Genomic DNA, 14,833 nt, shown 5'->3' on the forward strand with positions numbered 1-14,833 from the left:
CTGGCTTTATTTGGCTTTTTCAAAAAAAAAAAAGGACTCCACCAAAAATGTGACGAGAATATCCTGGTTTAGGCAACAGGAGAAATGCTGCCTCTCACTGCTCTGGGCTAGTAAATGCTGCTGCAAAGGTGTTTTTTTTTTTTTTTGGTACAACACAGCATCATCATCCACCCTGGTTTGATGATGTGTTTTTTTAATTACTGCAGTTTGCTGTGGTCAAATTGAATTAGCCCCTTCTGCTTAAAGGCTTATGAAAGTGAGCTCCCTGGACATGCAGAGGGAGAAGAGACTGGTACTTACTGTAGTGAAGGAAAAGCAGAATTAATAGGAAAACTAGACAGCAGGTCCTCTGATTGCCCGCTGTAACAGAATGCAGCAGTGAAGCGTCTGGACATCGGTTTCCATGTTATGCAGTGCAAATTCATATCAGCAATGTAGTTTCTGTCACAGTGGTGCAGTGACCTCGGAGATGAGGATAAGGCATTCCATGAGGCAGATTGTGTTACAAATGCAATAATTCATGGCTAAAAAGTGGTACAGAGAGCTCCATTTGTTTTCTTCTTTTGGACGTAAAACAGCCCAAAAGATCCTTGAGAGAACATTAACACAGACATGAATACATTTTTATTTTTCTTGTTTCAGTAGGATTTTTTTAGTCCTGCGGTGCCGTTAACACTTGGCTGTACTTGGGAAGAAATAGTGGTAGTGTGGCACCAATGTGATTCATCGAATGAGTCAGCTACTAATTTTATCTCCCATTTATTTCAAGGACAGTTCTGGCAAATTGGATGGGGAGATGTCACACAGTGTACGGACAATAAAATCGTTAGACATTTTACCTCGTTGCCCTCGTCGATTTTAAAAGATATGGTCAAAATGGTGAACTCTTGCGTAACGTCTCAGCCCAATAGTGTGTGTGGTCACCAGCGATGTTAATAGTCTGTCATTATAAGAGAAGATGTCATAAATCCATTTGTGTGAAAATGAACAGAAGTTCAATGACTTACATAAAAAAATGTCCTTTCAAGTTGCCTTTATGAAGTCTGCCGGTTTGTTTCAACGTGTTTTTATATGAGTGCCAAGGTGTGCTGATGTGCTTTGGACTCTTTTGGCTCAGGAAGAGGAACTGTTAAGGCAATCTACACCTGTTGCATAAAGCGTTTTAAAATACTACCCAGTGTTCATAGGACACAATGAAAAAGATTGTAAGACTTTTATCTCAGACAGACAAGAGGCCAAGAGCAGAACTGATATTGAGAACTGTATATCGATGATTCTATAAACTGCTCAAACAATAACCCCCTTTAATGTTAATGAACTCTACACATGTGCACAAGGTATTACAAAAACAGATGCAGTGAAGTCGCAAAGACGTTAAATACTTTATTAGGCAATAACTAGTTATCCTGGTGCCTACAACTTAATTACATTTACTTGGAGGTCTGTCTTTTTAGAATAAATACAATAATCTGCAATATTTTTATTAAAGACATATTGTCAAGGTGATTGTGCATAACATAGTGTACAAGAGAAGAGACATACAGCTGTTGTTGCCAATAAAGCTATATAAATATTACCACCAAAACATTATTTAATATCTTTCATTGTTACTGCAAATTTCCCCGCTGCGGGACTAATAAAGGATTATCTTATCTTACTGTGTGATATTACACCATAAATAAACAATATATGATGTTACAGTTCGACTATATTGTTGCTTGAGAAATTATAAAGTTAATTTACTGATTGGGTTTTTGTTTGGTTTTTCGTAAAGGGAACTTGATGCTTCTTAAAGTGTAAAAAATATTTAATTCTTGTGTGTTTCCGTGGAAGCCATTACAAAGAGGTGTTTTAAATAACTCCCATCTGTGAGAAATCACATCCAATGGTTTATGGTTTATGAAAATAAGTAATAAATGACAAACGGGGTGATGTTCACATTCCAAGGAAATGTACTAACAGTTTATTGACCCGGTTTTACATGTACAGAGCAATACATGTACTGCACTGTGAGGTTAACGTCCCTGCTGCATTTCATTTCAACCTGATCTATGGTTGTAATCGAAAGATGTTGCAATCCACCAAAAGTGACTTTAAAATGGCTCGGCTGAAAAACAAAATGCATGTTTAAAACACAGCGTTTGATTCTAAATGTGAAGTCAAAGAGGTGAGACTCACTTTCACCTATTAACATCAACTAACCCTTAAAACTTACATTTTAAGCAGCTGCCCAATTGGAGTTGCTTTTTTTCCTGCAGGACACATGTTAAATGTATAAATAATACTTCTTGTACAGCATAACAATATGGTTATTAAGGTCAAAGGGTAGTCTTTATATCTTAAGAAAACATTTAACAATCAGCAAATGGAAAGTTTTGCAATTGTACAATCGATTTTTTGATATTGAAATGTCAGATTTTGAATTGGAGTGGGTTTTTTTGGCAGTGGAAATTTGCAGACAGATGTTAAAGCATATTGTTTAAAGAAAATGAAATGAATCCCCCTGTAGAATTAGAAGTGTTTCAATCGATAGTTTTCCGGAATTGTGAATTGACTTGGCTCATTCTGCACTGTATCATTAGCATACAAATAAAATGGACTTACTGGACGTCCTTATTAGGACATCCTAAAATAAACTTGGAACAATAATAATAATATTCCCATTTGAATTGTGCTTATACTACAACCCTACAGACTCCCTCCTCTCTGGCATTAACCACAAGTCACTCTCTCGCCTCCAACTGGTTCAGAACTCCGCAGCTAGGCTTCTTACTGGTTGTAACAGACGACATCACATCACCCCAATCCTGGCTTCTCTTCACTGGCTCCCTGTTTGTTTTAGAATTGATTTTAAGATTTTGCTGATCACTCTTAAAGCACGTCTGGGTCTGGCGCAGACATACATAGGAGAAATGTTGACCCCGTATGAGCCAGCTCGCAGCCTTAGATCCTCAGGTGGGGCCATTCTGGCTGTTCCAAAGTGAAGACTGAAAACCAAAGGCAACTGTGCTTTTTGCCATAAGGGCCCCTTGGCTTTGGAACGACCTGCCGGAGGAGATAAGGCTTGCAGAATCAGTAATCTCTTTTAAATCACTTCTTTAAACACAGTTTTACAGAATGGCTTTTATGTGATGTCGTCGTTTTAATGTTTCAGTTTAATTTGGTCTTAGTATTTTATCTTATATATTTATTTTGTTCATTTATTTGATTGTCACTTGTTATTTAATTTTGTTTCTTTGTTTAGTTTTATCCTAACGATTGTTCTTAATGTTTCTTCTATTGCACTGTTTTGCTGGCTTGTCTGTCGAAGCACTTTGTAAACCTTGTTTTTAAAAGGTGTTATATAAATAAAGTTATTATTATTATTATTATTATTATTATTATTCCTATACCTGTTATACGGATACGGTGGAAGTAGTGGGAGACAGGAGGATGATGGCCAAGCTGTCATCCCTGATGGACAACACCTCCCACCCCATGCAGGACACCCTGGCGGCTCTGTGCAGCTCCTTCAGCCACCGGCTGCTTCACCCCGGTGTGTGAAGGAGAGGTACCGCAGGTCCTTCATTCCTGCTGCTGTCAGGCTGCACAGCCAGCTCTGCTCCCAGTAAACCACATGACACATGACACTAAAAACCTGTGCAATACAAATACATTACATTACATTACATTACAGTCATTTAGCAGACGCTTTTATCCAAAGCGACTTACAATAAGTGTATTCAACATAGGTATTCAAGAGAACTACTAGTCACCAGAAGTCATAAGTGCATCTCCTTTCTTAAACAAGCATCTAAAAGCATAAACCAGAGCAAAAGTACAGAAACAAACTAATACGAATACAATAAGTGCAACAGACTAATACGAATACAATAAGTGATAATAAGTGCAACAAACTAATACGAATACAATAAGTGCAACAAACTAATACGAATACAATAAGTGCAACAACTAATACGAATACAATAAGTGCAACAGACTAATACGAATACAATAAGTGAAACAGACTAATACGAATACAATAAATGAAACAAACTAATACGAATACAGTAAGTGCAAAGTGGAAGACTCAGGAATACACTGTGCAATAATAGTTATAATAGTTATTCTGTCTGTATATATAATATTTCAGTTATTGTGGATTATTTACTGTTTTTATTGCTTATTTGCTATTTACAATACTTATTTTTTATCTTGTTTTTATTTATTTATTTTATTTTTATTTTTTAACTATGTCTCTTGCGGGACTAATAAAGGATTTTCTTATTTTTTTTATCTCTTATAGTCCATCCACCCGGGCTGCCTAGCAACAGCCGAGTTCTAAAATCTCGCGTTGTCTGCGCAAATCTCGCGTCACATTTTGAACTGCGTAGAGACAGGGGCATCTTGAGTCGTGCGGGGAGAACAAGACCTCAACATGGCAGATGTTATAATTCTTGACGAGGAGGAGCAAAAGCAAGAGGAGTCCACCGCGTCCGTCAAGTCCGAATCCGAAGAGACATCCGCAGAAACACCCAATGGCGTGAAAACGTGAGTGAAAAGGACGCGTCGTGCAGCAGCTAGCTAGCTAGCTAGCTTAGCTAAAATGGAGTCCTGTGATGCTAGCTGTGGTTAGCCGAGAAGCTACCGTCTGATGCATAACATTGAACCCGCTAAGAACATGTTAATCACAGCCTTTAACATGCATATCTTCAGGTGGATAACTCTGGTACCATGTTCTTGCGTTGACGGTTCTCAAAGCAGCTGTACGTCTTTAAGGACGCTGCAAGCCAGTGTTATTGAGCTGTGATAGCTTTGCATTGTATCTGCCACTTGCATTTAAAAAAAATGATAATAAATAAATAAAATTATAAATAATTGTATGCCATGAAAAAAAGGATTTTCATAATAAATGTTTTTCTCATTTAGTTTTAATTTTGTTACGTTTTTAATAACAGCAGAATCATAACATACAGTACCAGTCAAAAGATGGACACACCTTCTCATTCAATGTTTTTTCTTTATTTTTATTTTATATTTTATTTTATTTTATTTTTATTTTATATTTTATATTTATTTATATATATATAGTACCAGTCAAAAGTTTGGACACATTCAATGTTTTTTTTTATTTTTATTTTTATTTTTATTTTATATATATATATATATATATATATATATATATATATATATATACAGTACCAGTCAAAGTTTCACACAGTACCAGTCAAATGTTTTTTATTTTTTTTATATATATTTACAGTACCAGTCAAAAGTTTGGACACACCTTCTCATTCAATGGTTTTTCTTTATTTTTATTTTATATTTTTTTTATTTTATTTTTTTTATATATATATATATATATATATATATATACAGTACCAGTCAAAAGTTTGGACACACCTTCTCATTCAGTGGTTTTTCTTTATTTCTTTCTTTATTTTATTTTTTCTACATTGTAGATTAATATTGAAGACATCCAAACTATGAAGGAACACATATGGAATTAAGTGGTAAACAAACAAATGCTCAACAAACCAGAATATGTTTTATATTTTAGATTCTTCATAATATTGAATGAGAAGGATTTTCCAATAAATGTTTTTTGATTTGGTTTTGTACATTTCATCAGATTAAATTAAAATTAAAAATATTAATACAAAAAAGTTTGGAAGGATTTTCCTAATAAATATTTTTCTAAAATTTAGTTTTAATTTGTTACATACGTTTTTTAATCATAGCAGAATCATAAGGTACAGTACCAGTATTAATCTTGTAGAAAAAATTAAAATAAAGAAAAAACATTGAATGAGAAGGTGTGTCCAAACTTTTGACTGCTACTGTATTTAAGGCGAACAAGTGTTGAATTTAATTAGACGTCACTGAGACATCTTCCTACTTGTTACAAGGCCTACTTGTTGAGAAAAGGCAAATTCTTTGCTAAATTATTTCCCTATACACTCTGTGTATATATTTCATTATGTAACCTGTTACCCTTTGGACTATACAGTACCAGTCAAAAGTTTTGACACACCTTCTCATTCAATGGTTTTTCTTTATTTTTATTTTTTGTTTTTTTCTACATTGTAGATTAATATTGAAGACATCCAAACTATGAAGGAACACATATGGAATTATGTGGTAAACAAACAAATGCTCAACAAACCAGAATGTGTTTTATATTTTAGATTCTTCAAAGTAGTTGAATGAGAAGGTGTGTCCAAGCTTTTGACTGGTACTGTACATTTCACCAGATTAAATTAAAATTAAAAATATTAATACAAAAAAGAAGGCTTTTCCTAATAAATATTTTTCTAATTTAGTTTTAATTTGTTACATACGTTTTTAATCATAGCAGAATCATAAGGTACAGTACCAGTCAAAATTTTGGACACACCTTCTCATTCAACTACTTTGAAGAAAATGCATAATATGACCCTGATATTGATATGACATTAACATAAAATTAACTGTTTGATGTGTATGTGAAATCTGGATGTTTGGCAAAAGGCTGCTGTTGTCTGACTTGTAGCTTTATGCATTTTGTAGGGATGCTGAAGACACTAAGCACCCCAAAGAAAAGCATGATCCTAAAGAGAAGTCCTCTGGGAGCAGAAGAGGGAGCCGCTACCACCCCTACAAAGACAAACATGGTGGAGAGAAGAAGGGTGCTCATAGGAACCGGGTGTTCATCAGCAATATCCCCTATGATATGAAGTGGCAGGCAATTAAAGATCTAATGCGTGAGAAAGGTAATGTCCCCAGTAATGGGGATGGTGTCTCCCTTCTCTCTGTCACTTCAGCTAATCAGAAGTTCATGACCCCTTTGCCCTTTTTCTACAAGGTGTTGTATCCTGCTTCTAGTAGTAGTCAATTAGTTTGTAGCTTTCTCTGGATGTACTAAGCGTAGATAGAAGGGATCCAACACGTGTGATACTAGGTTATTGGAGTTTTTAACACATTTTTGGATGGACACCAATTTAGTTTGGCCTGATGTCTGTGTGAAAAGGACGATGAACTTAGTTACATTGTCACTTGTTTTATGGCATTGTTAGCTCCAAAACGTAACCTCAAACCAGTAGTAGAATTGATTGTTGAATGATTGTGTTGCATCTGTTGCAAGGTGAATCTTGATTATATCAATGAAAATATTGTAATGTTTTATTTTCTGAATTAATGGGTCTCAATAGGCCTTTTAAAAAGTTCAAAGGACAGTTTAAAACTCAACTGCCATGAATGGAATCTGTTGACAAACTGATCATGTTGAAGTCTTTTGAATTTCCCAGGTTTAATGTAGCTGTGTTTCTCTCTGGCCTTGGCCTTTGGGTGTCTCAGTCACTGCTCAGAAAGGCATGGTGTTGTCTGGTGGGATGTTGGTCTGGGCTGACTGTTGATCATTAATTGGACATCTCCATCTGTAGCGGCATTGCCAAGGCCAACGGCGACTTGACGACTTGGTGACTCAAATTACTTTTGTTCTTTTGGTATTTTTCCTTTGTATGTCTCATGTAGTTGGTGAGGTTACATACGTGGAGCTCTTTAAGGATGCAGAAGGAAAGTCAAGGGTAAGTGATGTGGCCAACTTGCTGCACGAGGTTTTAAATGCCCTCAGCAGGCTCTCATTAATCAAGTGCTCTTATAGGTTCTGATCCTTTGGGTCTTACTAAGTTACTGAACTGGCGATACTGTGGGTTGTGCTTAGAGCCTGATAGTTGGCTAATGATTGATACTCATTTGAAAGGGAGATGTCCTGTTGATTTTGGAAAAAGTAGCTTAATGAACTCCTCTAAGAGTGCACTTTTGCTTTTGTTGTTGTTATTTCAATTGGTGTAAAAGTTTGTTTGTTTGGCCATTTTCCAAAGGGAAATCTGGGTTGTGTGATTTGTCTTATTGATTGACCCTCGTGTCTCAAAATCTTATTTGATAATTCTGTTATATGGCACAGCTCTCTCTTCAGAGGAACAAAACAGTCTTGAATGATCCTGTAGTGCCTTTTTTAATTATGTTTTAATATTGAATGGCAAAATGCATACTGTAGATGTAAAGATGGACCACACCCTTTCTCTTTACTGCAGTGGTAAAACTGGTCAATCCTAAACAATGTACAAAATACATTTGTTAATGCAGTTGTTTTTTTAAATTTGCTACCATGGTATTTGTGTAAATGTTTTAACCCAAACGTTAAAAAAATATTAACCATTATTGTTTTATTATTTTAAAAGTATTAATTTTCAACATTGCTTGAGATATGGATTTAAAAAATATGCTCTTATGAACCTTTTAATCTTTGCAGTAGATTTAAACACAACCAAAAACCTGCTGGCTCAAGCCTGTGGGCCAAATATGGCCGACATGCACTATAGAAAATACTAGAAGCATGTTGATACAGTACATTTATAGTGTTCCACTGCTTTGTCTTGCTTTTAACTGTATTTTGTTCACTCCCTCGACTTTGGATATGTGTGTGACCTGGACTTGTATGATGCCACCTGTTTAGGGTTGTGGGTAAGACACTACCTTATTTTCATAAACATATAACTTTGTCAATCTCACACATGCATTGAGTCATCCTTTGCCTTTGTTTTCCTGATTCAATAGTGTGGTGGAGTTCAAAGATGAGGAGTTTGTGAAGAAGGCGATAGACACTATGAACAAGCATGACTTGAGTGGAAGGCCGCTAAACATCAAGGAGGTGAGAGCAAATTATGGTCAAATGATGAAAAAATATATATATATTTTTATATTGTTCTCTTTGCTTGTTTTGGCTTCAACATGTAAATAACCTTATTTTTTCACTATATAAATTGCATTTTTGTTTGTGTTACTGTCTTATTTATATTGTAGCTCAGATTTCCAAAAGTAAATATTTCCAACACAAACATTTTGTCATGTTACTGTACACTGAAATTCTGCCAAGGGACAGATGGTTGTACATTTAAAGCCATCCCTCTTCCACATTGATTTCACTTTCCCCATGGCTTTTCTGTAGATTATATCCATACAAGGTTTGAAAGATGTAGCAGCTTTACATCAGATCCACACGTAGTGGAACTAGAAATATAATACACTGGAATATCCCCAGATAACAGAACCAAACGTAGAATTGCATTGTACACTCCTCTTTTTATTAGATTTACAATCGTTGCCTGACCAATTCTTCATGATTATCTTGATTTGCCTTTTTATCTGAGCTCAGAAGTCAATTATAAACTTATTTTCCCTACAAGGACCCTGATGGGGAACATGCTCGGCGAGTGCTGCAGCGCATAGGAGGAGGTCAACAGGGAGGTCGTGGGCAGGACATGGGGCCTGGTGGGATGAACGTCCCGCCCTCCATTGCCAACAACCCCAACATCCCACCTGAGGTCATCCATGCACTGCAGGCCGGACGACTGGGCACCACAGTGTTCGTGGCCAACGTGAGAGCATACTGTAAACAATATCCAGATCTAGCTAGTGTTGATCATTCATGCTTATTAAACACAGCGCTGTCTGTTGTTTTACAGCTGGATTTCAAGGTGGGCTGGAAGAAGTTGAAGGAGGTGTTTGGCATGGCGGGTGTGGTGAAACGAGCGGATGTAAAGGAGGACAAAGATGGCAAGAGCCGCGGGATGGGAACAGTGACTTTTGAGCAGTCACTGGAGGCTGTGCAGGCAATATGTATCCTTCACAGTTGCAGATACACAAAGAAAACTAAGATCAAAGGAAATGCACAAAAAAAGTAATGCTTTACAATTTCACCGTGACGTTCTTCTTGACTCTGGACTCAGCCATGTTCAATGGACAGATGCTATTCGACAGACAGATGCACGTTAAAATGGTACGTTGATTCTCGTTCTTATGTAACGTAAATGGAAGAGGATGTGAAAATTAATTTTAACACTTGTTCTGTGGCTTTATAGGATGAGAAATCTGTTCCCCCTGATGATTTCCGTCAAGTGGAAAAAACACCTCAGTTACCCCGTGAGTACACGGTTTTCCCTCCTGTCAGTTGTTGATATCAAACTCGCATCTATAGTAATAGGCTCAGTGAGTTGTGTCTAGCACTTAAACTGACAGTGTGAGATGTATGATACCCTCTGGGAACATATGGCACAAGTTATTAAAATTGCATAGATATTTTACATCAAAGTTTGAAAGGCCTAGGTATGTTCAGTATGCTAATGAAGGTATAATAGCTACAGGCCTCTTGATGTTATCTGTCAACTGCAAGCTGCTTCACATGTAAAGGAAGAAGCGGTTGCCACTGCTGTAAAATATTTATAAAACTTGCATGGGAAGCAAACTCCTTGGCTTCCATGTCTTTAAGAGGCCAGGTTGTATTTTATTCAATCGTTTTATAGATTGAAAAACAAATCAAAATTCTAATTGAATGTCTGCATAATTGATTCTTGTAAATTAGGTACACATTCTTATATGTTATGTTATCCACTCATATTTGTGCTCGTACATTTCATAGTTAAAACTGACCTCTCCTTTCCTATGTATTTTGTGTGTAGGGGGTCTAGGTGGTATTGGCATGGGCCTGGGACCAGGAGGGCAGCCTATAAATGCCAACCGTCTGAGCGGCGGCAGCGGTGGTGGTGGTGGAGGAGGAGGAGGAGGAGGAGGAGGAGGCATGGGCTCGATGGGGCCTGGAGGTTAGTTATGTTTTGGGCAGAAATGCTAACACGTCCTAGAATCAGTACATTACATACTATGTTGTCTCTATTGACAAATGCTTAGCAGAGAAAATCAGATGCATCTCCATTAGCTGGTCAACAAATGAGCATCAAAAGGCAACCAACCTACCAGCTGAAATGCAGGACAACAATACTTGATGTACTGATGTGATGGTGTTTTGAAAAGCAGGCTACACCCAGTACCTTTCCAGAGATATGTACTCATTGGCTATAAATGGATACAGTATGTGCTTTTGCATGGCCTGACTTGCACCTGTTGCCATAGGTATGGAGGCTCAAGGTTATGGTGGAATGAACAGACTCGGAGGAGGTACGGCTTTTGCTACTTACGAGTTTTTCCTGTTAAAATGGTTTTCATCTTTTATGTGGAGGGAAGGAGATATTGATGTTTAAACTTGCTGCTGCTTTTAACAGGAATGAGTGGTGGCGGGGGCTTTGGGGGCATGGACAGCATGGGTAACATGGGTGGCTTTGGAGGGAGAGACATGGCGCCAGGTGGCAGGATGGGAGGTAAGTGAGCGTATTAATTCATACAGAGGTTAGAGATGAGGTTCAGATCTAAGATGTTGTACTGTAAACAAAGAGATGCACAGTCTAAGGTTATATTTCTCTGTTGAGATATGTACCGGTCAGGAATGGGCGGGATGGATCGTGACTTTGGCCACAGTGACATGCCAATGAATCGAGGATTTGCGGACTCTTTTGGAGGAATGGGTAAGTGAACGCTGACCTCGGATAACCCTAAACTCTTTCTTACTTGCACTGCAGACCCAGTGGAGGTTCTGCATGTTCCTCTGTGTAGTTTGTTTTGAGTTCTGATGAGATTAAGGGATTGCCTTTTTGTCTGTTTGGCTGACTGCTTCGGTGTCTGCTGATGGGAAATTGTTAAGCTGTGGTCTGATCAACACCGACTTGCATTCTCTTCCTCAGGTGGAGGTTTCGGAGGAGGCATGGGCAGTGGTGGCATGGGGCACATGGGGACTGGAATAGGTATTAAGATTTTACATCTACAGCTTTCTAAATATGTTAAATCAATTTCAGTGTTGTCATGATACTGAATTTCTAACTTTGATACAACACCTGGAAAAATATCAATATGCAATGCCATTTTTAATTAACACATGGAAAGTCATACAATTTTTGATTTTTATCAGACTTTATGTGTCAACTCGCTGTCGGTGAGAGCAGAAAGTGCAGCTGGTATCTGTGTATCGATATTGTGGAAATTAGTATTTAAACTATATTACTACTTCCCTATTTTTTTTTTTTTTTTTAAATAGTCAATTCCTCCCCCATACTGTAGATGGCCATAAGCTTTTGGAGGTACTTGTAAACTACAGTCCGTTAGCTCTCTAGCAGAGCCTGGGCCTGTTGACATTTGAAAGTTATTAGCCGTTACCATTTAATAGTCTTTTGACAGTTTATACAGCCGATCACGTAAAAGGAGGAATGAGTGTTTGTGTATCATGATGTAAGTCATAAAGTGTCATGCCCTTCTGAATAGGTGATGGGTAACAAGGACGCCCAAATAGACTGTCCTTCAGTCTGATGACCTCAGTAAAAGCATTGGCTTCAAGTCCCTGAACACGGGTGTATGTGTGCGTACTGAAGTAGGATCAAGAGTGATTCATATTGCATAATGTATAAGCTCCAAGGGCCTAAACCTTTTTATTTTTGTCATTCATGCTTGTGGATAGCCAGACAGACAGCATGAGAAATGATCTAATGTGCATGTTTTGTGGGACAAGAAGGAGGAAACCTGGAAAAAAACAGTTTGGCATTTGATCTGGGTGTGCATTGGAATCTTGGGACATTTTGCTCTGGCCATTATTATTATTATTATTATTATTATTATTTTTATTATTATTATTGCCATTAAGGATGGTGATCCAGGAAGGGTTTACCTATTTTAAATTGTGTACAAATGTATCCAGGAAAAAAGATAAGCCCTTCCTGGATCGCCGTCCTTGATGATAATAATAACACCCATCAGACTGGTCCATTATAACCTAGTTTGTCGGATCCTGTATCAGTACGAAGGATGTTGTTTCGAATCATAATATATCACCATAATGACGCGTTATACATTAGAATTCAAACTGAAATAGCATTGGATGAGACAGGCATATAATGAGCTTCAGCCAAATATTGTTTTAATTATTTCTTTCATCGTTGTACAACTTCAGTAAAGGACCACACCCTTCGCCTTTGGCTGCAGATTTGTGGTGCTCTGTGTACACTTGGTGCAGCTCTTCACAGAAAATATTGATTCCTGAGAGGAACCTTCCATTTGTTGAGATACTGTATTGTTGTCATATCTCACTGTGATTGACACACCTCTTTCAGAGCCATGAGAACATTGATGCACTGGGCTTTGTGTTTATTAATCACCACACCCTCCGATCTCTACTCCGACCTTTTGCACTTTGCTCTGCTGCACATACATGAACGAAAATAGCAGGTGCACACCGTTTGTGTGCTCAAAACCCTTTGCAGTTGTCGCTGTGTAATTACAATCAGGTCCATTGAGTTGTATACAAAATGGAAATTAAGTGTTAAAGAAACTTTGTATTTTGTATTCACAAGATAATTTACATTTCTCTTGAAAAAGGAAAAAGCACGGGTACAAAATCTGCTTTTCAAAGTGACATTGGACTCTGTGAACGACAATGTTTTGAATTGATTGAATACCTATACAGTTTTGCAGTGTTTGTACACACTTCAGTGGCATATCATTGGACCGAATTAATGAAAAAAGATATATAAGATGGTGAAAGGCGTTATTGTAATAATAAAATGCAGTTTCAATATGCAGGTGCTAAAATATTCATTTATATTAGTTTAAATAGCGCTGTAATAAGTTTTTTTTTTTTGTTAATTGCAGGTGGTGGAATGGGAAACATGTCCATGGACCGGATGGGGTCCGGCTTTGACCGCATGGGCATGTCAGGAATGGACATGAACCGCGGCTTTGGCGGCTATGGAGGTGGAGGACCGAGTCACATGGGCGGAGGCATGTCTGAGAGGAGCTCCGGGTCCAAAGCAGGCTGTCAGATCTTTGTGCGAAATGTAAGTGTGGATTATGTGAGAACTTTGCTTGTATGGATGTCTTTTTTTTTTTTTTTTTTTTTTTTTTTTTAAAGTGATTAGTTACAGAGCCATCTCATAGACCTCCCTACTCATTTAATGACCATTTCATTGATAAATGCATTTTCTCTCTGCTTTCAAGGCCCAGTATTGATTCAGGTTTTGAAAGATAACAACCCATGCTTGCTATGCATAAATATAAACGATAATGATGCTGTGAGTTAGTTTAGTTAATTGATTGGTGTGCTTTAGATGAATGAAATGCTGCTGCAGTTCACAGGGAGGTTTTAACTGTTGGCATATTTTCCCTCTGAGTCAGACTCTTTTTAATGTTGTATTTGTAATATATGTGTTATTGATGCATTCACCTATTTAATTGCATCTTGTACCACTTTCGCCTTGCCTTAAATATGTTAGTGTTGATAAATGTATTAACTGAAGTATACATTGTGTGTTACAGCTTTCCTATGATCTGACATGGCAAAAGCTGAAGGAGAAGTTCAGCCACTGCGGTATGTCTTTTGTTTAGTATGAATTCAACTTTTATTGCTGAATTTACAAGCCGCTCAGAGACCTCTCTCTGACATTTCCTCATGAATGGTCTTCGGACCAGAATGGCAAAATATCAGGTTTAACATTCATCTATAATTGGTGAAACGTTGTGGTTTCTGAACGCACTCATTGCTCATTCTTGTCTGCTGCAGGCCAGGTGATGTTCGCTGAGATCAAGATGGAGAATGGAAAGTCAAAGGGCTGTGGAACAGTGAGGTTTGACTGTCCGGAGAGTGCTGAGAAGGCCTGCAGGATGATGAACGGAACCAAGATCAACGGCCGAGAGGTGGACGTCCGCATCGATCGGAACGCCTAGATCTTTCGTAGAAGTCACGCTAACACACTTCCACATTCAGCCCATTTGCCAATGATCTTTTGTTTTGTTTTAAAAACACAGTTATTTCATATCTCCATTTGTCCACTGTTTTTTTGATTTGTTTATATATATACTACATAGCTCTTATCTTTTGTTTTGTAAACCCTTTTAATTTTTCAGGAAGTTTATTTGGATAAATAAACTTTTTAATTTTTAA

At 37.5% G+C, this 14,833-nt stretch overlaps 1 protein-coding gene across 1 annotated transcript; it reads left to right on the plus strand.

The window, feature by feature from the left end:
- The first annotated feature begins 4,326 nt into the window (after nucleotides 1-4,326).
- Nucleotides 4,327-14,794, plus strand: myef2 (myelin expression factor 2). The gene is made up of 17 exons (XM_054616850.1): nucleotides 4,327-4,530; nucleotides 6,529-6,731; nucleotides 7,492-7,544; nucleotides 8,477-8,484; nucleotides 8,578-8,671; nucleotides 9,207-9,398; nucleotides 9,486-9,639; nucleotides 9,750-9,799; nucleotides 9,882-9,942; nucleotides 10,479-10,619; nucleotides 10,927-10,971; nucleotides 11,076-11,171; nucleotides 11,280-11,375; nucleotides 11,592-11,651; nucleotides 13,546-13,730; nucleotides 14,209-14,260; nucleotides 14,453-14,794. Exons 1-17 carry the CDS (start codon nucleotides 4,418-4,420, stop codon nucleotides 14,614-14,616), a joined length of 1,767 nt encoding a protein of 588 aa, XP_054472825.1. The 5' UTR covers nucleotides 4,327-4,417; the 3' UTR covers nucleotides 14,617-14,794.
- Nucleotides 14,795-14,833: the final 39 nt, after the last annotated feature.

Source organism: Anoplopoma fimbria, chromosome 2 (genome assembly GCF_027596085.1).
Source record: "Anoplopoma fimbria isolate UVic2021 breed Golden Eagle Sablefish chromosome 2, Afim_UVic_2022, whole genome shotgun sequence".
NCBI classification, from domain to species: Eukaryota; Metazoa; Chordata; class Actinopteri; order Perciformes; family Anoplopomatidae; genus Anoplopoma; species Anoplopoma fimbria.